Source organism: Phaethon aethereus, assembly GCF_964289735.1.
Source record: "Phaethon aethereus genome assembly, chromosome: 21".
NCBI lineage: Eukaryota > Metazoa > Chordata > Aves > Phaethontiformes > Phaethontidae > Phaethon > Phaethon aethereus.
This window is the reverse complement of record NC_138597.1, coordinates 2,682,973-2,703,603: the sequence shown is the minus strand read 5'-3', so window position 1 is coordinate 2,703,603 and position 20,631 is coordinate 2,682,973. Positions and strand designations below refer to the sequence as shown.

Genomic DNA, 20,631 nt, shown 5'->3' with positions numbered 1-20,631 from the left:
GGCGGTCGCCGTGTCTTGGGCAGTCACTGTTGCAGAGGGCTCCCTTTCTTGTGATCTGGTATTTAATAGAGGATGAAGATAGAAACTCCAGGAGGGCATGTGCACAGGGGCGTGGATGGCAGCTGCCCCTCCAAAACCTGATTTGGACAGTCCCTGAGGTCTTTGCCATCAAATTAATGGCGTTTAAGAGGAGATGCGGTGGCTAAGCCTCCGGTTCACATAGATCATTTTAAGTTCACATTTCAGCCTAAAAGGTTTTATTGATTGTACTACCACACAGTATGAAAACGCTCTGAAATGCAGAAGTAACATCGTATTCACAAAATCAGAAGAAGGGAATTAATGCTGAATGCAAGACAGAAAATGGTTCCCGTTCCCGAACCCCTAAGCGAAATACTTTACTCCCCACGGAGGTTTGATTAAAAGCACCCGTGTGTTTTGGTATCGCAGTCTCCTTGAAGACACCGGGATTGCTACTGCGCATTTACCACCAGCCGCGGCGGTAGGTAATGCTGTTTCACTAGGGACCACGTTTATGAAGCTGCGGGGCCCGGAACGCTTGCGTTAGAAGGAGATGCTGATGCTACGCTCTTGGCCAACACCGGCATCAGCTTGCTACTACTATACTGTTCTCTGTTGGTTTGACAGTTAGACTGAGGTGAAAAAGTTGGGTTTACCTCCAAATGTTAAAACTAGCTCATCTGTGTGGCAGGGGGTCCATTATTTTAGCAGATTGAATTACTGCCTTTGAACCATGAGAATTTCCATTAGAAATCCAGAAGATTTTTTTTAACAGCGCAAGCACATTGTATTTATCTAAAACTTGCCTTTTTTAATGATGGTTTAGTAAAATATGGTCTACTGCTTGAGCCAATTCCTCAGTCCAATCCAATTAATATATTTTTATTTAAAAATTCTCAAAGCAGCACTTGCTGTCTCAGACCAACTCATTTCAGTGCCAAGGTGTTAAATGGAAGTATTTTGTAAGAGCCCATCTTAACTATCCACCTTTCTTACCTATGGATCACACGAGCTGAATGAGAGAAGGAAAACTAAGTAGAAAATCCAGCTGCTCACCAATACAGCCAAAATGATAACTATTTGTTCTTAAAAAGATGATGTAGTCACACTCTTAAAAGCTGCAGTGAGGTTATCCACAAAGAGCTGAGCCCTCACAGGTATATTACCATCGATCTTGCAATTTAATACTTCACAACAATCCTTTAACATGTTATTGGGTTTTGATCTCCTTTTCAGTCACTCTCGAGAAGAAGATATTTAGGATGATGATAACCTCCTGAAGATGGTCCTCCAGAGTAAAACAGTTCCATTTCTACCTTCCCAAATAGGTGCCTCCGCAGTGGAAGTGGCACCTTCCTGAAATATAGAAAAGAAGAAGGGGAGAGGTCTTGGAAACTTCGGCCTTCAAAGAATATCAGCTATTTCAAAACACCAAAAAGGCCAAAAGTTGGTGGTGCTCAGGAAGCGATTTGTGATGGCACAGGTGAAAAAAGATGCTATTTATGTAGCAGGTATAAACACTTGAAATACTATTTCAACACCTATACACGAGCCTGCTTCAAGGAGAATTTCTGGAAGAGGGCAAGATGGAGAATTAGGCCCAGGAAATACCAGAATTTCTGTTTTTTGGAAGAAGTAATGTATCCCACTCAGCAGAACGACCCATGGCGGCCTCTCTGTGCGCCTACAGATCTGCGTCATGCTGCTCCTTTTGTCGGATGCACAGCACGGACTTGTGGAGAATCCCACAGTCGCGGAGGGACCTCGTAAGGTCAGAGAAACTCCTTCTGGGCACCTCCATCGTTTCAATGCTGCAGCGTTTGTACTCGGCCAACGTCTTCTGTTCTGCCATGGCAAGGACCGCCTGGAGACTGTCTGTGGGCTTGAAATGATGTTCAAATCTCTGACCAGAGGGAGATCGAATAGCGAGCAGCAATTGCGACTCTTCTTTCGGCAGCTCTTCCAAATTTAAAGTCGACATTGAAGAGCTCTCTTGCCTCATTTTCCTGCCTGGCTTCTCGGGAGGACACTGCGCGCGTAAGCCTTCTTCACTGGGGACATCGGTTTCAGACAATACGCTGGCAGAGCCTTGTTCTCCAGAAAGAGTTTTGATTTTCAGAGCATCCTCCTGCTCCCCACTCACTTTCAGCTGGTCGATCTGTTCAGCCACCGCTTCCACAGCACTGCTTCCTACGCCCTTCTGGCCGATGGAGGGGAGCACCCTGTACTTGTTCAGGGAAGAGGAGGTCCTCAAAGGCACTTGCTGCAGGAGCTCTGGGATTTCCTCAGGAGACACCTGGCCGGCCGGGAATGCCGGTTTTGTGACCGATGCTTTCCGGCTGTTCACTAATTTGTGGGGAGCTGCTGGCAGCGGGGAAGGTGGCACTCGACAAGGATAGGCTTCCACGCTCAGAGAGTAATTGAAGCTTGGCCTCATGCGTCCCTTGGCAGATTTTGGCCTGGTGACGTGCATGTTGGCGGCGTTTGTCCACGGGAAAGCGGCTGCTGTGCTTGAAGGGAAGTAGAGGTGAGATAATGCTAAATTCAGAAGAGCCGCTGTGGCCATTGCTTCTCAAGGCACCTGTGGACAGGGGAGCAGAGGGAAAAGTTACAGGAATTGGCCAGAAAGCTTCTAGAGAGCTTAATCTCGCTACAGCTCTCGCTTTTGTGCTGCACGTCAGCTAATAATAGCAATAAATCTGGTGTATCAGCGCGTAGGCAGGCAGCAATCCCACGGTTCGGTAACGGCTGCGTCAGAGCAAGCAGGATATGTGTATTTATATGTGCTGGTTTTGTCAGGAATTGTTTAAAGTTGACCCAGAGCCTCGTGAATTTCTGCTTTTCCCAACTTAAAGAAAGTTTTTGATGGAGAGAACAGAAACATTTTAGCTGAAGCTAGAAACTCGGTGAAAATGGGAGATGAGTGAACTTCAAAGCAGAGGTCTGGCCTTTTCGCTGTTGTGGAAAGATTAAGTGGAAGATTAAGTTCCCGTGATGGACTTTTGGGTAAGACTGACTGCGCTTCACTTTTTACAAATCTCTGAAGACCTCTGAAATTGAGTATTTCTGATTCAATACAGAGAAACCCATTCTGACTTCTCCCATGACCAGAAGTTGCTTAACAGCTCCATTAAAGATGAAACCACCTTCTTATGTGTGTTCCTCAACTTAAGCCATGCTCAGACCACTCGTGCTTTACCAGGAAAAAGCCCAAAAGCCCAGACAACCGGGCCACAACCTCACAACAACATTTCAGAGAAGTGCGACGGGGTCATGCATCTCTTCTTCCTTTTCTGTGTTTTGTGTGGCAGGATTTGTCAATGGGGGAAAAAACCCATTAGCTTTGCTTGGCATTCTCCGGTACTGGTAGTCAGACTCGCCTGCTGCTCATCACCCCAAAACAAACTAACAAAGAGAAGGGAACAGCCACTGTGGTTGTTCCACAACCTTTTCCCAGTGATACATTATTTAACACTTGGTTTCTCCTCCACTGCCGTGAAATGGAAATGCTCGGCAAACCAGCGCTGAGCAAAGCCAAGGCAGAGTCCCAGCGCACTGGTGCACCCTGACCAGCTCCAGTACGAAGCTGCTTGGAGAGATCTGTCCCTCTGTAAGCCTCGAGCAAAGCTCTGGACAGGGAGGGTCACGCAGCCCAAGTGACTCATTGGGGTTTCCTAGGAGCCTGTGGGAAGGAGGGGGGTGTGAGCCATTCATTCACTGCCTCTAACAAATAAACTCCAAAGCAACGAGCTGTAGTTCATCATTCTCTGAGGAGGAACTTCCGAGTGCATCAGAGCATTTGCCACATATCACCAATTATACTGCCAGTTTGAAGAATAAAAACCCCAGAACAAGCAACCTGCCAGAAACTATGGCAGGACCTCAGCCAGAGCCTCAGCACAGCGTATGTTAGAGGCTTACCACGAGGAGCCGTTTTACATACGGCGCATTTTATATTCAGGTGCCTGGGTGAGGGGTCAGGGTGGGGAACTGCAGTCAGGGAGGGCTGTGCCCACATGCAGCCCAAAACTCTGCGACCCCAGGGCCTGGGAGGGCAGGCAGCCCCAAGCCCCTGACCCCACAGCACAGCCCCAACCCCACAGCACAGCCCAGCTCCCCAGCATAGCCCTCAGTGTCACAGTCTGGCCGCAGCCCCACAGCACGGGCCCGACCCCCCCAGCCAGACCCCGAGCCTATAACCCAACTCCACAGTCCCACAACCGGCCCTACAGCCCAGCCCCACAGCCCCTCACCTGCCGCCTCGGGCCGCCCGCGCCCGCCCGCAAACACCGCCGCGTTGCCACGGTAACCGCCCCACTTCCGGTCTCGCGGGAGGCCCCGCCCCCGTAACCACAGAGACGACCAGGCCGGAGCGCCGCCGGTCGCAGTCCTCCAGCCGCCATGTCGCGGCTCGAGGAGCGGTGGGACAGGGGTCTGGCCGGCTCCCCGCGCCCTCGCTCCGTGCCCTGGGCCTCCCGGAGCGCAGGGAGGCCGGGGTCGAGGTGGGCTGCCCGGCCTGGCTGCGGCTTGTGGGATGGGCCCAGGGATGGCCCCAATGCCCGGTGTGGGCCTGAGTGAAGTAACCAGGCCTGGTGACGGCCACGGAGTCCCAGTGTGAGCCCGGGGGACATACCCCGTCCCGGAGACAGCCACGACATGATGATGCAGGTGGGAGGCACATACCTGGGTCTAGGGATGGCTGCTGTGCCCCTGTGCGGGCTCTGCGCAGGGATGGGACGTGGTGTTGGGCCTCAGCGATGGTGTGAGGGCAGCCCCACTGCCTCGCATGGGGCTTGGGGCTTCATCCTGATGGGCACAAGGAGACGGGGGTGAGTGGGGGCAGGAGCAGCAGCAGGGTCCTCTCCCAACAGCCGCTCTGGACCTCGAAGGTGAGTGTGATAGCGAGGTTGTCCCCATCCTTCCTGCAGGAGCTCTCGTTTCCCCCATCACACTCAGAGCAAAACCACGCCGTTGTCGCCTTGCTTCAATACAGAAAGCCTTTTTTTTTTTTTTTTTAAACCCTGAAAGTTTAAAAATACAGTGTTAGACCCTTTCCTGAGCCAACGCAGCAGAATGGGAACAACGGGATTACGTTTTAACCCCTCCATGACATGAGTTTCACGGCGTTGTGGTTGAACAGCTGAGTAAAACCGGAGAAATTTGTTTTGACAACAACGCCTTTTAAAAATGACACTTTACACACAAAGGTGATCTGGGGATCTAAAACAACTGCTCTGGGGGACTGCTAAGCCCGCAAGCTTGGCATCCTGGTGTCCGCTGGCAGGGAGGGAGAGTCCTCCCTTTTGCCCGGGTGTAAACCGCCCCTGAGTCAGTTTTCATTGTGGGAACATGCCACGTAACGCTGACATTTCCACCTCTCCCCGTTAATCCCTTTTTTAAACCTGATTCTAGTTAACCAGATGATGCTCCCACTAACATGCCCATCAAAGGCAGCAAGCAACAAGCAATAAATAACTTAAGATAACTTATCTACCGTCAAATCGGGGATCTCCACCCTGCGAGTGGGTGAAGGTGAAGGCATACCCGCACGCTAAAAAGGTCACAGAATAGTTGCTCGTCAGCTCGCCCCAGCCAGGGGATGCTCAACATAATCGCACCAAAGACACGTGCTTTGCCGATCAAAGCACCGCGAACATATTTACATTTCAATAAGGCCCTGAACAAAGAGATGTGCGGGCCCATTCCCCTCTCTGCTCTGCAGGAAGGCTGAAAAGTTCTGTATTTCCAACGTGATAAGAACTTCCATGGGTGGTTTTTGAGCCTTCAGGTTTGTGACTCCATTAGAGAGAGGGTTTAGCTTCGCGTGTCCTGAGATCTTCCGTGGAGAGGGCAGGCTTAAACATGAGTGATCCCAGCTCTCTCGTCTCCATTTAGGCCCCTGGATGGTGCCTTTCACTCAGGTTTAGCCAAACTCTCCTGCAAAAACCCAGCAAAAGCTTGGGTGTCAGCACGGTGCCCATCGGTTTGCATCGTGGCATTCCAAGATGGTTTCTTGCGCAGATGGCGAGTGGGTAAGCCATTCACACAACCGAGCGGGGAGGCAGGTGAGCTGTTGCTCCCTGTCCTTTCCTTACTGGGCTTGCATGGCTTTTTATTCCACTTGGCAGCCGGAAATAAAAGGTTAGAGGGAAGAAAAGCCCCGGGACAGGCATCTCCCCAGCCTCGGAAGCCAGCCGGCAGTGATGTCCCTTCCAGTGAGCAGCTTTGGCGGCTCTCAAGAAATTCAAGAAGGGGTTTTCTTCTTGAATACAGACCCCTGAGCCATTTTCTTACAATCCTCCTGCCCGAATTCCCTTCCCTAGAAGTGTGGTTAATTACTGAGGGTGGAGCCCTGCGTATGCGCCTGATACCGCACATTTGTGCGTGTGTTTGCTTTCGGCCCCGCGGTTCTGCAGGGAAGATAGCAGCTTTTGTTTCTTATCTCCTCCGGTTTTCTGCCTCCCTTGTGCCTTTGTATCATGTCTCAGTTATGGTGATTAAATAAACTGTATTGGAAAAGCATTACAAGTCGGGTTTCCATGGTGTTAACAGCCTTCTCTGCTGATGATTTAATTTCACCGAGCCCTTGCTGATGCACTCCTGGAGTCTCCTATGCCTCAGGAAAACTACCGACCCATGAAACAAGACCTTCACCTCCCCTTGCCCTTCGGCATGGCCGGATTTGTGTTGTGGACATGGATTTTGGGAGGGTGGGAAATGGCAAGGGAAAGACGCAAGAGAAGCCAATCCCTAAGCTTGCAGGGTGGGGGAGTTGGCAAAACCAAGCACCCACTCGAGACGGCTTGAACAAGGATGCAACGGCCTCCGCCGTGCCGGCTCCACACCTCCTGGGCGCAAACCCCTTTTGTCCCGTCTCTCCAGCCACCTGACCCCAGGACGGTGTTAAAACCACGGCCCAGACACCGACTGGCCTCATCCAGAAACCGCATCAGCCCGAGGCAGAGACGGCTTCGTGCCCAGCTGACGGGCAGAAGCGAGATGAGAGAGGGAGCGGCGCGGGCAGCACACCGCTGCGGGGCAACTCCTGTTTCTTCTAAAGGGGAATGATGGGAACCTTCTCCTTTACGGAGTCGAGAGCGGCTCTGGGATGAATAGCGCCGTCAGCGCAGATAGAGGAGGGGGTGGACCTCGCCATCTATATAAAGCAAACCCGCTACGCCGGCAGTCTCGGCGCCACGAGGTCCAGGCGGGGTAAGGAGAGGGGGGGATTTTGTCACTGCCTTATTTCGTCAGGCGGCGGTGGGAGATGGTGGGAGATGCTCCACCAGCCCCGGGCAGGACAAGCCCTGCGGCCCTGTACACATCCCTGCCGAGCGCCGCATCCCAAAACCGGAGTCAAAAGGCCCTGTTGGGCCTCAGCTGTGTCCCCTCGGGCACGGTGGTACCTTCACAGTGCTGTATATCCACGGCGACACTAGCATCACCATGCGGTGCTGCCAGCGTGCACCCGACCGGCTCCATGCCCTTGGCACGGGGCAGCACCTGTCCTGCCCCCGGGCTGCGGCTCACCGCGGTTTCCTCCTCCAGGGCCAGCCTTGAGGATGAAGAATCTCATCTTTGCCATCCTCTTGGCTTGCGGTAAGTGCCCCAGTTTCACCGGGCCAGGCCGGGATCTCGTCTGCGTGGCAAAAAAAGACCTACAAACCCAGAGTCTTTGTGCATGATTCAGGTTTTTGTTTTAAATTTTGCAAATTTTGTAGTTTCTCTCTAATGCTTTCGCGTAGCACTGCTGTAGTCCCAGAGGTCTTCGTGACCGTGAGGCTTTGGCATGCTCCATATTTATTTTACGAGGCCCTGGAGCGTGTTGTCACCCGCTTTCCTGCCCGTGCCGAGCCCAGGACTGATCCTGGCAATGCGGCATTGCCGGCTGCAGGACGCAAGCGTGGCACAGCCTGTACAGAGAGCAGTAATACCTTCTGCCAGACCAACTCAGGTAGCTGCAGGAAACCAGACATAATCCTGAGGAGGTTTTTGGGGGCATCTCAAGGTTCGCATGCCTGAAAGCATGTATTTCCCGCAACGCCAGACTTATTTAATTCCCCTGCCCAGTGTGAGGCGTGGGGAGTGCTGCCTGCCTCCTCGCTGCGCGCCGGTGCGAGCCCGTCCCTCTGCCTCTCCGCAGGGCTGCTGCCGGCGGCTTGCGGCAGCGTTTTGGAGCTGGAGCAGATGATCAAGTCGACCACGGGGAAAAGCGCCCTGCTCTCCTACAGCTGGTATGGGTGCTTCTGCGGCATCGGGGGCAGAGGGACCCCGGTGGACTCCACCGACTGGTGAGTACCTGGAAAAGCATCGCCACTTGTCACCTGGGTGCAGGGTTTGCTCCCTAAAAAGCTCCTTGCCGGCAGCCTGCCGGCACCGGTGTGCTCCGAGAAGGGGTTCTGCACCATTCTGCAGCCACATCTTGCCGCTGCCTTGTCACCCCCTTCCTCCCGGTTACCTTAAACGTGAGGCTGGGCTTTCCTTTACCTTCCAAATGTGGTGAGGGAGGGCTCGGGGGCAGCGGTGCGAGACGATGTCTCCGCAGGTGCTGCCATGCCCACGACTGCTGCTACAAGAAGCTGAGAGAGGGCAAGTGCAGACCCCTGATAACCCCCTACCACTTCGACGTCGCCAATGGAGACATCGTCTGCGGTGAGTACCGCTGAGCGGGAGGGGGGTCCCACGGAGGTGGGGAACCAGCCCCGCTCCCCAGGACCCCACAGGAGGGCATCCTCCCCCGGGGAGGAAACCAGCCTGATGCCCGGTCGGGTGCGTACAATAAATAAAAGGGCACCACAAGGGACGCAGGCAGGTTGGAGAGGACGAGCACCACGGCAAGCTTCTTCACACGCTTCCCCCGGGCAGCTCCCAGCGTTGGGGGTGCTCCAAGGGGACCCTGTGGCCGATGCCAGCTGGAAAAGCCACTGCAGAGCACCGTGTTTTTTCCCCACAGGTAACGAGCAGAGCTGGTGCAAGAGAGAGACCTGCCTATGCGACAAGGCGGTGGCTTCGTGCTTCGCGAGCACTTTGCATTCCTACAATAAATCCTACCGCTTCTATTTCAAGCTGAAATGCCGAGGAAGTAAGCTCCAGTGCTGAGGAGGAGAAATCTGCACCCAAGTTTGCAGATTTTGACTGGCTTTCCCCATTGCAAAATGGCAAGAGAAGCCTGACGTGGAGGCTGAACGGAGCCGGAGCCAGCAAGACTCCCCGCAAAGTGATGCTCGGGGTGAGGAGGGACACGCACACATTACGGATGGAGATCCCCCAGTTCCCAGAAAGACACATCAACTTCCATTTTTTTGTCCCTGCCCCCTCTCTTTTCTCTCTTGATTTCATTTCCCAGCAAAGAGAATGAAATAAAAAATATTCAAAATGGTTCTCGGTGGTGTTTTTCTGTAAGAGCCACTGAGATTGAGGCTCTGCAACGGTGGCCTCTGGGCTGCCGAGTCTGGGGAGTGTTTTTGCATCTCACAGCTTAGCCACACCATCTGCCTGACGCCCCGATATTCCCACCATCCCGACAGTGGCTGTAATTCGCAGGTCTATCCCGCTGCGGAGCAACATTGCTGGATCCCCAGCTACGGATGAGCACTTTGCATTGAGAAATGGGGACAAATAAATGCCACCAAGTAAAACTCCCTGGGGTTTTGTTAACAAAATAATTCCCCAGCGGCGAGCCCTGAAGGCAGTTGGGTTTTTTGGCTTCTCCCAACACCCTTTCCCACTAGCTGAACGCACGCCCGGAGCTAAAACGAAAGGGTGCATTAAGGGGCAGGCAAGATAGAGCAGAAAGATGTTTTTATATGAATAATGGAAGTGAGAAAATGTGGGAGATGATTTGAGACCCTCCTCTGGCACGTATGTAAAAATGGTGACCAAAATTAAGGCTAAGGAATAGTTATCTGCAGAGCAGGGAGGATTTCAAAACCTCGTCCATCCCAAGGCAGATGCTAATTTAGGAGGGCAGTTAAGTTGGGGACTAAATGGTTTCTCCATAAGGGAGGAGTTCTGCATAGGGGTTGCAATGAGGAGGTGGAAAATCATACAGAGAGAAATAAAGAGAAGCTGCATTCACTCGTCCCAAAACATCCATTTTGCTTCACTCTCCTCCCATGGCAGGTAAGCGTTTAATCATCCAGTATCTGCGTAACCCCGTGTTCCTGGGAACTGCGCATTTGCCTATATGTTACCCATATATGTTTCCCAAAGAACCGATAACTCGCCCCAAATCACCTTTGCAGCGTGGCAGAGGGACAGCTCCCAAACCCTACGACCCCTCGAAAACCCCAAACCCGCTTCGTGTGCGGCTGCCGGGACGCAAAAGCTGAATCAGGGGCTGTTCGTTCCCCTCCGATACGGCATCGTGGTGCTGGGGAGGGCAGAGAAAAAGGTCCTCGGGCATCTCTGACCGGGGGCAGAGAGCTTCCTCCTGGAAATGGTGCTGCTTTGCCAGCTCATCCCGCCCAGCGCCGGCCCCCGTGCACGGGGTACGGAGCCGGGGCGTTGGGGGGATTTCTTGCATTCCGGTAAAGAGGAAGGACGACGCCTTCTCCTTTGCAGGAAAGCCCAGTCAGCAAGATCTGGGGGAACGAGTGTCTGACAGCGGAGAGCAAACCCTATATAAAGCAAGCTCCGCCGGCTGCAGGGGCCTGCGAGCACGCGGCGGCTTTCCCGAGGTAAGCGGGGATGGAGGAACGCTTTTCCCTGCTTTCCGACTTTAACCAGGAGTCGCCGCACAAGCAGGGAGCGAGGCCCGTGCCGGGACAGCGGGAGCAAAGGAGAGGCTGCCTGAGATGCCAGCCCAGAGGCAGAGCGGCGGGCTGCAGCCCTCGAGGGCCGACCGTTCCTCCAACTTGTCTTCCTTTCCCTTCATTTTGCTTTTTCCCACCCCTCCGCCGTCCGATCCCATCCCCGACGCAGCGGCGCTTTGTGCCGAAGCGATGGCGACGGGCGCGTCCTCGCCCCCCTCATCTCCCCTAATCCCTGGAGGTGGGGAACATGTCTGCCCCAGACGAGGTGGGAAGTTAAAAAGAAAGTGGTTGATATAATGGGGAAATGGTTTGGTTTCCTCTCCCAGGGCTGTCCAAAAGATGAACTCTCTCCTGGCCTTCGCTGTGCTGTTTGCGTGGGGTAAGTGCCCTCGCTCGCACCAGCCCCACGGCTCTCCGTGCAGTTATACCCGTGGAAATTGGGACCGGGCTGGTGATTTCTTAACCTTTCCCCATCACCACCCCTCCCAAAGACCCACCAACTCTCCTGCACCGAGTGGGGAATAAGTTTCCTCTCTGTTGCATCTACTCGTTTTGAAGACATCACCCCCCAGTTTGGGGGCTGGAGGGATGGGGATGCTGCCGGGGAGCCGGGCGTGAGCCCCACAGATCTCCCCCCCCAGGCTTGTCCCCGGCTCACGGGAGCCTCTGGGAGCTGCACAAGGTGATCACGAAGGCGACGGGGAAAAACGCTTTGCTGTATTACTCCTCCTACGGCTGCTACTGCGGCCTGGGGGGCCAAGGGCAGCCCAAGGACGCCACGGACAGGTAAGCGTCCACTTCAAAATCCCCCTGCTCCAACGCATCCTCACACTGTTTCAAATTGAGGGGGGGGGACACCCCCAAAACAATCCCCAAAGCCACGAGTTCCCCTACAGATGCTGCGAGCTGCACGATATCTGCTACGACAACCTCCTGAGCTACCGCTGCGATGCCAAGACGCAGGGCTACCGGTACGGCTGGCACGGCGGCAGCCCCTCCTGCAGTAAGTAGGACCCCGGTGAAGGGGGTGTCACGCCCGCCCCCCCAAACCGGGGCTGACCCTGGGCTCCCCTCTGCCTGCAGGAGAAGGCTCCCGCTGCGCCCGGCTCTGCTGCGAGTGCGACCGCAGCCTGGCGCTTTGCCTGAAGCGAAGCATCAGGAGCTACAGCAAACGCTACCGCTTCTACCCCAAAAGCCGGTGCCGGTGACGGGAGCCGGGGTGCGGGGCCGAAGCAACGGCTTCTGTAAAAACGTCCCGCTGCTGTAAATTTAATCGACGTGAAAATAAACGGCGTGCTTAAACCACCCCGGTCCTCTGTGAGCTGCTGCTGGGCAGGGAGAGAGAAATCCCCCTAAATACATCATCCTCCCCAAACACACCCCAAACTTCTCAAAAACCCTGCCTCAGCCCCTGCGTCACTCCGGGCTGCAGCCCACGGGGAGAGGGGGGGTTTGGCCGGCGAGGGAAGGGGCGTAGCATAAAGCATTTTTGGGCCAGACAAGTCATTTCAGCGCTTCCAGTTTGGAGCCCGCGGGACGGACAAGGGAGGGCAGCGCTCTCCCCGGGAGGAGGGACTGGCAGCGAGGAATCGGAGCCGGATCGATCCCCCGGTGAGCGACTCCCACCCTCGCCCCGCCGCTGCGACGGGGCGGTTGCATTGCTGCTGCGGAAACAAAAATACGGGGCGGGGGGGACGCGTTGGGAGGAGGCAGCAGGCGTGCTGCTTTCTGCCGTTCCCCGCACCGGTAGATGAAGCGTCATTGCTTTCAGATAAAACACGCAGTTGGGGAGTTGCAGCCCCGTGGGACCCGCTGCGCTGGTGCTGCAAAGCGATGCCCCGGGTACCGAAAGGGCTGGGACGGGCGGTGGGAGATGCTCAGGTGGTGGGACAGCTTCAGAAAGCGTTTGCTTTCGGCCAGGAGGCAGCAACGCAGCGGCGAGGCAGCACACCTTCCTCCCGCCGAAGTGTTTTGGGGAGGATTTGACCCGATTTCAGAGGGACGAGGGTTGCACAGCAGCGTCTGTCGACCAGCCCACGCTGCCTGGCTGCGAGTTTGTCCTCTGTTTCTCCTCCCAGGCCCGGGTGAGAGGAAGATGAAGGTCCCGCTGACGCTGGTGGTGCTGTTTGCCTGCAGTAAGTGTGGCTTTTCCCCAACCTCCACGCAGAGCATCCCCAAAACCCCTGGGGAGCCCCCCCCAGCACAGCCCTCCTTCCCCGCTGGCTCCCTGTGCCTGCTTTCTGCATATAACTTGCCAAAATCACATTTTCCGGTCTCTCGAGGTGTGTTCACGGCCCGTGGGAAGCTCCCGCGCACGTTCGCACCGGGGCTGGAGGGAAGCACCGTCGGAAATCTGAGCGCCCATGGTTGCTACTCGGGATGGGGCAGCAGCGGCACGGGGAAGGCTTCAATGGACCGGTACAGGCAACGCTGCTGGGGGGGGCTAACGCTGGCCCAGGCTGGCTAACGCTGGCCCTGGGGTAACCCCGGGGCTCGTGAGCAACCCCAGCGGCACCCTCTGACGCTTTGCAAAATGCAGACCAGGCGAGGGGCAGCAGCAGAAGGGGAAGGGGTTTTAGGGAACTCCCCTCATTCCAGCCCTATAGTCAGGTGGGTCAACAACGGCCTGAAGCCAAGGGGATGGCACCAGAGGAGCGGGACGGGCCCCGGCCCCAAGCCAGGGTGCACAAGGGCTCTGGGACCGGGGCAGGGGTTGCACGGGGAGGCAGGGAAGGGGCTTGGCGAGGGAACGGGCTGGGAATAGCAACTTCTGGGCCATTTAGAGCAGGAGGAGGATGCAAATGCTGGTGGCTCTTCCCACCCGGCTTGTAGAGCCTGTATCAGGTAGGTTAGAAGCAGCCGGTGCCGTATTTCGGATGAGGCCGGGCTCTCCTTCTCGCTGCAGGTGCTGCCTGCTCCGTGCCTGCTGCTATGCCAAGCTGGCTGCACGGCGGTGCCGCGTGGGACCGATCCAGCCCCTCTCGGCCCCCCGAGCAGGAATTCCCACCTGCAGTAAGTCCCCACAGTTGCAGTTCGGGACGTCTCTTCCCAGACCCCCTCCCTACTTTGCGGTGCCCTTTTTTGGGGCAGCACCTTGGGGATCTTCCCAAAAAGGAGGTCTCGGATGTGCTTTTCCTCGGGTCCCTGCAGGCTCCGGGACCTGGTGCCAGAGAGGTGCCTGCAGGTGCGAGCGGGCAGCTCGGCTCTGCCGGATGCGTGGCCGGGCGCTGCTCCGGCGTCGCAGCAAGTGCCGGGGACGAGCCGGGCGGTGTTGAAGCAAAAGGGCTCTTTGCAAAACCACCTCCAGGCCGATAAGCAAAGGGACGGTGTGGTGTCGGGAGCGTTTCCCAGCCCTGGCGGGTCTCCTCCTGGGGGCTTTTTGGCTTCGACACGAGGACAACCGCCCTCTCATGAAGCTGCGTCATTATACACTGGATCCGAGGAGGGAGAGCCGCGCAGATGCAATGGTTCAGCACAGAAAAACAAGGGAGGGGTGGACACCTGCGCCTCGTCCCTGCAAAGGGCGAGATAGCCGGAGACCAGCGCGAGCCTCTCCACTGGGACTCGTTTCCCCTTGGCTCGTGCTCCCCGTGCAGCCTGTCGGCTCCCTCTGCTTTTTGCTTTGCTGCAGATTCTCTTCCGTTGTTCCAAAATAAAAACAGAACGCACAAAACATCGGTCCTGGGTGTGACGTGACTCAGCCGAGCCCAGCGGCCACCCCTGGCAGCTGGCGAGGAGAGGATGACCTCTTCGCTAGGCTTCCCGTTGAAATACCCAGAAAAAACCCCATCAGTTAAAAACCAGAGGTGAGCAGCAGAGTTGAGAGCCCGTTTCGAACAGACCAAAACCTGCAGGCCAGTGAGTTAGCACCGAAAATCGGGACCTTTTGCGTCCTGCAGCAACATTTCCACAGGAGCTTGGAACTCGCCTCTGCCTGGTTTGCGCCTGGTTTTGGCAGCTGAGGCACAGCATGGGGAGATAAACACCGCCGGGATAAAAAAAGCCGCTTTGCACGTGCAAATTTTTAAGGTTAGTCCAGCAGCAGCTCAAAGGTCAACGCACAAATAACCAGCGCGTGGAGCACGCGGTGGGTCAGGGAGGCGATTTGTAATGCTACTGCCCCGGCTGCCTGCGTTGCCCACCAGTATCATCCCCTTTTTGCAGGAGAGGGAGAAGTCAGTCTGTGCCACCCGAGAAACGACGCGTCTGCGCCCGTGAACTCCCCCTCCCCGCTTAGCCCCGAGCCTTCAGGCTCCGAAAATTTGCAATTGCCGCCGAGATAGAGAAATCAAAGCTGGTGCAAAGGGCTGCAGACAGGCGCGACGCTGCGGCAGGGCCGGGCGCTGGCAACCTTTGCTGCGACAGGGTGGCCGGGAGCTCGCTCTTGCCTCACGCCCAGCACAGAGCAAAACAGATTTCTCACCAGAAAAGAATGTTTTGGCCCAATTCTGCAACAACCCCGAGCACATCCCCTAGGAAAAAGCAGTTCAGGCTGTGGCTGCTTCCCCCCCGCCCCGACCTCCAAGCATCCCCACGGCACAGATTTTCTGCCCGGTGGAGCCATTCAGCGGGGTTGACCCCCTGGGAGGTCTCAGCGCGGCAAACCACCGTGAGGCGCGGCAATGGAATACAGCCACAGCACCGAAACACTATTTCCTCAGAGACTGATGCCCTGAGAATCGGCAGCTGTAATTCCCACCCTGGCTTGCCCCAAAGTCAACGGCACCAGGAAATATCTCTTAAATCAGAAACGCTTCCCTCTGGGTGTAACCCAGGCATCAAGCTCAACCATCCTCCTCGTCCAGAAGCCTTTAATCCTGGGGGAGACGAGGAAGGGAAGGAGCGGGCAGCCCTTCACCCAACAGCTGCTTGCAAGGCATAAGCCAAGGCTCAAATCCTCGCCGAGATGGGATAGGGGCGATCACGCAGACAGACTGCGGGCAGGATGAGCCGAAAGACACTCCCTGTTTAAATTCTAGGTGAATTTTAACTATCCATGTATTTTTCTGTTCGGACACCTGGCTGTATGAATCCATTCATACAGAGCTCCAAGCGCTGGTGTGTTGGCTGGGATACTGCACCCTGTCGCTACATTGCAATAAACCGGGCTGTAAAAGTTGCGTTTTGCGTACCACGAAAAAGAAACCAAATCCACGTCCTGCCCCGGGGAGGGGGTTATTTCACATCTGGGGAAGGGCTACTGCAAACCTGCCGCAGGTAGAGGAGCTGGGGCGGGGAGTCTTTCACCTGGAAGCTCAGCCGGTTTGATGCACAAAAACATACCTTAGTCCCCGGCGATAAAGGCTGGCTGCGGACCCAGAAAGTCTTGAATTAGCCCCAGTTTGGCTAATTAACTCGCTGCCATCCCACTGGTCTCCTTAAATCGGGCCGGAGAGCAGACGAGGCAAACGGCGCGTGCCAGAGCTGGGAAGAGGTTTCGCCGAGGCCCTGACGCGAGTTCCCTTTTCTCACCATCTCTCCCTTTTCCACACAAACCACATCCTCGTTCCCTGCCTCAGTTTCCCTATCAGCGATGGGGGGGGATTTCCTCCCCCTGGCTCGCTGCCTGCCCGTGCCGGGGTTCCCCGCAGAGCGCTACGCACCTGCAATCTCCGCCAGAAGAAAACTGCTAAAATGATTGTTCGGCATCACCTATTTAACGAGGGATTCTCACCAAGCATGACATAACCACCCTCTTTTTTGACCCTTCCATTATACACCACTTGCTTTTTTTTTTTTTTCCTTACCCTGCTGCTTGCCTGATTTTGCTTTTACACAAAGGCGAACCAGACACCTCGTGCAACAGCCCATGAGCGTTGCCAGCTCTGTTTTGAGAGCAAGACCCCGCGCACGTGAGGAAAGCGATGGAGCATCCCCATGCGCAAGGTGACAAGTTCCTCCTAACACGAAAACCAGCCTACGGGACCTTTGCTCGGTCCTACCTGCAGCCGTAGTTCTGAAGGACCTTCCTTGGCTCACGGCGCTGTGTCTCACCCGCTTTGGTAAGTCAGAAGCGGAGGATGCTTCGCAGGGGCTGTGTTTTCTCTCTGCCTGGGTAAGTTGTGATGGAAACAGTAAGGTATCGAATGGCGTTTTCTAGCCGAGACCTCAAAAAAACTAATAGTCACCCAGGAGCCAGGAGGTCCCCGTTCTCCCTCAAGTTCTCCCTTTTGTTCAGGGAGGCATTGGGATGCTGAGATACCCAGCGCCATGCACGCACTCAATACCAGTCTGCTCCACTCATCCCAGTCCACCGAAACCTCCCCTGCACCCCGCAGCCGGGGCCTTCGGCAACGCCGAGAGAGGCTCGCGCGCGTCGCAGGACCGATACGGCGAGGATTGTCAGTATTTGCCCGCTTTGGGTTCTCCAAAGGAGGGGCCCCGCCGAGCGGGTACACGCCGGCCATAAAAGGTGTGACCGGTGGCACCTCGGATCCCCAAAACACCGGCGCTGCCGCCGCCAGACATGAAGCTCTTCGTGCTGCTCCTCTTCTGTGAGTACCCCCCGCCCCAGCTCTCACCCCGCGGGACGAGGCGATAGGGAAAGCCCGGCGCTCGCAACCTCCCTCCGAAAACAATGAAGTTGGGGAGGGGGAAAACGCTCATTTTTGCTATGGAGGGGGGGGATGGGAGGTTGCTTTTCCCGGTGCTCCTAACCGCCCCCGTCTCCAGTCGCAGGGCTGGCCCCCGCCAGCTGCAACGTGCTTCAGTTCGGTTCAATGATTAAGCACAAGACCGGGAAATCGGCGCTGTCCTACAACGGTTACGGCTGTTACTGCGGCTTGGGGGGATCCAAACAGCCGCTGGATGCGACTGACTGGTAAGTCGGGGCCTGGTGCAAGCAGAGCGGGTGCCCCCAGCCCCCTCCTCGCCTCCCTCGCCCCGGGCGCAGCGCAGGGAACGCTGGCCCCGGGAGCCGAGAGCGCAAGGCAAAAAAAACCATCGTCCTTAACACCTCTTTAAAAAAAAAAGCTGCTTCGCGGCAGTAGCGGGGGGGAGTGGCGTGTACCAGCGTTTCTTCCGCCTTTGTAGCGTCGGGCAGAAACGCGTCGGGCTCCAACCAGCACCCGGGCTAATGGCAAGCTGCCGTTAGACGTCCTGCAAAGGCCCCGCAGCAGAGCAACGGGAAAGCAGCGAGCGCACTGCGCCGACGATGCCAGAAAGGCGCGAGTCACCCTCCCTCGCTCCCGCGGCACGGGCACTCGAGCGCGAGGGCGATGCCGAGGAGAACATGGCTGCGGCGCGGCGCGACCCGCCAGCAAGGGCAAGACGCTCCTCACGGGGGCCGTGCGCCAGCAGACGTTCAGCACCGTAGTATCGTCCCCACGGCTGCCTGTCCTGCCCTGACCACAACTCTTGTGCTCCCAGGTGCTGCCATGCCCACGACTGCTGCTACAGGAAGCTGTCTTGCCCCCGCTGCAGTCCCAAACTGGTCACGTACAAATACTCCACTCGGAGCAGCCAGATAACCTGTGGTAAGAGACGGCGTGGGGTCAAAGCCCCGGGCGGGAAGGCACAACCACAACGCTCTCCGGGAACCCCTCTTCCGAGATACCCTTTAGACCATCCTGGCTTGGAAACCACTCTGTGGGAAGGGGGTGGAAATGAGGGATAAGTGCCAGGAATAGGGCAAACGTATTTGCTAGGACTATGGTGAAGTTTAGAGCTTGGAGACCTCGCACAGGAGGGGGCTTGGCCTTCTGTAGAGGCCAGATACTGAGGGTTTGAGGTGACCCTCCCGTCTTGGATGGGGACCTGGCACTGCCGCCGCGATTTCCCCAGTGCAAAGGCTGCCGTTTCCCGGCAAGTGGATCAAAACGAAGCACTTCCCTGCGGTCAAAGCAAGTATCTATACACAGATGGGTAGAGAAAGCCAATTAAATGGTGCCTCCAGGGCCACGCGTGGTTCCTAGCCAGGGAGCTCCATGCACCAGAGGCAAGAGGACTACCTGAGACCGCCCAAACTCAATGTGGGGGGCTGCGTACGCCACGGGGACGGTCCAGAAGACGTCCCCTGACTCCAGCCCCCCTCCCAAATTTTCTTCCAGGTTCTGGGACTTGGTGCCAAAGACAGAGCTGCGAGTGCGACAAGCGCGCGGCAGAGTGCTTCCAACGGACAGCCCGGACCTACCGCAACTCTTACAAGAATTACCCCAATTTACTGTGCAAGGGCCCAACTCCCTCCTGCTAGACACGCCGGGCTTGAATCCTGATGGAAATGGTCTAAAATGGGGGGTTTTGGCCTTTCCCTGCGGTCGGGTGGGGCCCGGCCTTGCTGCACCCCAAAAGGCCTCCAGCACCTTTCCCCAGAGCTGGTGCACAGGGAAAGCCCCCCTCCCCCTGATTAAATAAATCCTAAAAATGAGGGTATCCCTACAAATAAAAATAAATTTTCAAAGGCAATTTGTAAAGCGCATCCAGCATCGCGTTCGTGTTTCAGGAATCGGTGGTGGAAGGGGTAGGAAACAGCACAGAGTTTCACGGCTCATTTTCTGAAGTAAATATTTATGCATGCAAACAGTTTTGCATCTTTTTCTTAAAAAACATTTACCAGAAGGGACATTTCAGCAGCCAACCCGTATAAGAACTTTGGAGAAAGAAAAAAAAAAAACCCCAAACACAAAACCAAGATCAACAGAACCAGCATATGGCTGCCGCACCCCGACCCCAAAGCCAGCTCCCCTCAGGGAGCTCGGCCGCAACACAGCCCTGTCCCGCTCCTAACGACTATTTAAGCAATTAATACTCACTAAAGCCGTGGGGGAGTACAGTGGCGGTGGTCTCGGGGGTTTGGGGTGGCTCACTCTTGCACCCTGTCTCCCACAGGCCCTGACAGGGCTGGAGCAGGCCAGGCAGGTCTCCTCAGGCTGCTCCTGCACCATCTCCTCCCTCACTGCAGCTGCAGGCAATCTGCAATTAGCCCTAACGAGCTAGGGCCAGCTGGCCCTCAGGCCCGGGCCACCTCCGGAGAGGTGTTCTGCACACCCCCCGAGTGAGGGCTCCTAAAATAAAGGGGTTTTAAGGGGATTTTCTTCGAGTTTCACTTCAGCATTGGGGGCTCCTACCTGACTCCATTAAGTGTTTCACCAGGAGCAAGATCCCTTCCCCACGCTTCCTACAGTAAACATGGTGTCTTTACACTCCCAAAACACTCGTCTCTCCTCTTCACGCATTTTCCAGTGCCTCGTGAGGGCTTTGGGATGAGGGCTTTGGGATGAGAGCGAGCTGGTGAAGCTGATGCTGCTCTCTAAGCTTTGAGCCTGCAAACAGGCTCTGCTCCAGGCAGCGGCAAGGAACAGCTCAGCACGAGCACAAACCATCTCCATTTTATACAACGCTGGAACACCAACACGAAGAATGACCCAATTTCCCCTGCTTTCAGCCAAGTTTCTGACACTAGCAAAAGCCGGCAGGTGAACGTAGACCCCGGGAGCCGGATCGCATCCCCAGGAACGGTTCAGGTTGTGCAGACTCATTAAATCAATCTGAAAGTTTTGCCTTTTAACCCACAGCACGCACCATACACACAACTCCATTCACGCAGTTCAGCTGGTGCATCTTTGCCACCTTTATTGCACTCAGAATCCAAAACCAGAGGAGTTAGGGTTTGGTAACCGCAGCGCGTGCCCTGCTGAGAGTCCGGAGCAGGGAAAGGAAAAGAAATCTCTCGTGTAGTTTCAACAGACTCCAACAGAAAAGGAATCCGAGAGCACTGCAGATGTGGATACCATGGGTGACATGACTTCTGACGTTCAGGCACTGCAGACGAGGTGAAACTGTTGTTAAATAAACCAAAAGGGAATGGGGAACCCCAGAAACCAAGCAGCGCAAGCAGAAAAGCCCTCCTACACATGGC

General features: G+C 55.8%; 5 protein-coding genes across 5 annotated transcripts; 4 read left to right on the top strand and 1 right to left on the bottom strand.

The window, feature by feature from the left end:
* Positions 1-1,705: 1,705 nt before the first annotated feature.
* UBXN10 (UBX domain protein 10) lies at positions 1,706-2,587 on the bottom strand (the record flags this gene model as incomplete). Its single annotated transcript, XM_082009379.1, has 1 exon — positions 1,706-2,587. The coding sequence occupies one exon, from the start codon at positions 2,585-2,587 to the stop codon at positions 1,706-1,708; it is 882 nt and encodes a 293-aa protein (XP_081865505.1).
* A 4,996-nt stretch (positions 2,588-7,583) lies between these two features.
* Positions 7,584-9,120, top strand: LOC309412426 (phospholipase A2, membrane associated-like; the record flags this gene model as incomplete). The annotated part of the gene is made up of 4 exons (XM_082009325.1): positions 7,584-7,620; positions 8,165-8,312; positions 8,567-8,673; positions 8,975-9,120. The coding sequence occupies 4 exons, from the start codon at positions 7,584-7,586 to the stop codon at positions 9,118-9,120; spliced, it is 438 nt and encodes a 145-aa protein (XP_081865451.1).
* Positions 9,121-10,964: 1,844 nt separating this feature from the next.
* Positions 10,965-11,983, top strand: LOC309412334 (basic phospholipase A2-like; the record flags this gene model as incomplete). The annotated part of the gene is made up of 4 exons (XM_082009219.1): positions 10,965-11,013; positions 11,348-11,561; positions 11,672-11,746; positions 11,800-11,983. 4 exons carry the CDS (start codon positions 10,965-10,967, stop codon positions 11,981-11,983), a joined length of 522 nt encoding a protein of 173 aa, XP_081865345.1.
* An 887-nt stretch (positions 11,984-12,870) lies between these two features.
* LOC309412565 (basic phospholipase A2 sphenotoxin subunit B-like) lies at positions 12,871-14,050 on the top strand (the record flags this gene model as incomplete). The annotated part of the gene is made up of 4 exons (XM_082009494.1): positions 12,871-12,910; positions 13,058-13,193; positions 13,681-13,787; positions 13,926-14,050. 4 exons carry the CDS (start codon positions 12,871-12,873, stop codon positions 14,048-14,050), a joined length of 408 nt encoding a protein of 135 aa, XP_081865620.1.
* A 3,191-nt stretch (positions 14,051-17,241) lies between these two features.
* Positions 17,242-19,871, top strand: LOC309412379 (group IIE secretory phospholipase A2-like; the record flags this gene model as incomplete). The annotated part of the gene is made up of 4 exons (XM_082009270.1): positions 17,242-17,269; positions 17,448-17,595; positions 18,144-18,250; positions 18,824-19,871. 4 exons carry the CDS (start codon positions 17,242-17,244, stop codon positions 18,964-18,966), a joined length of 426 nt encoding a protein of 141 aa, XP_081865396.1. The 3' UTR covers positions 18,967-19,871.
* Between the last annotated feature and the right edge of the window lie 760 nt (positions 19,872-20,631).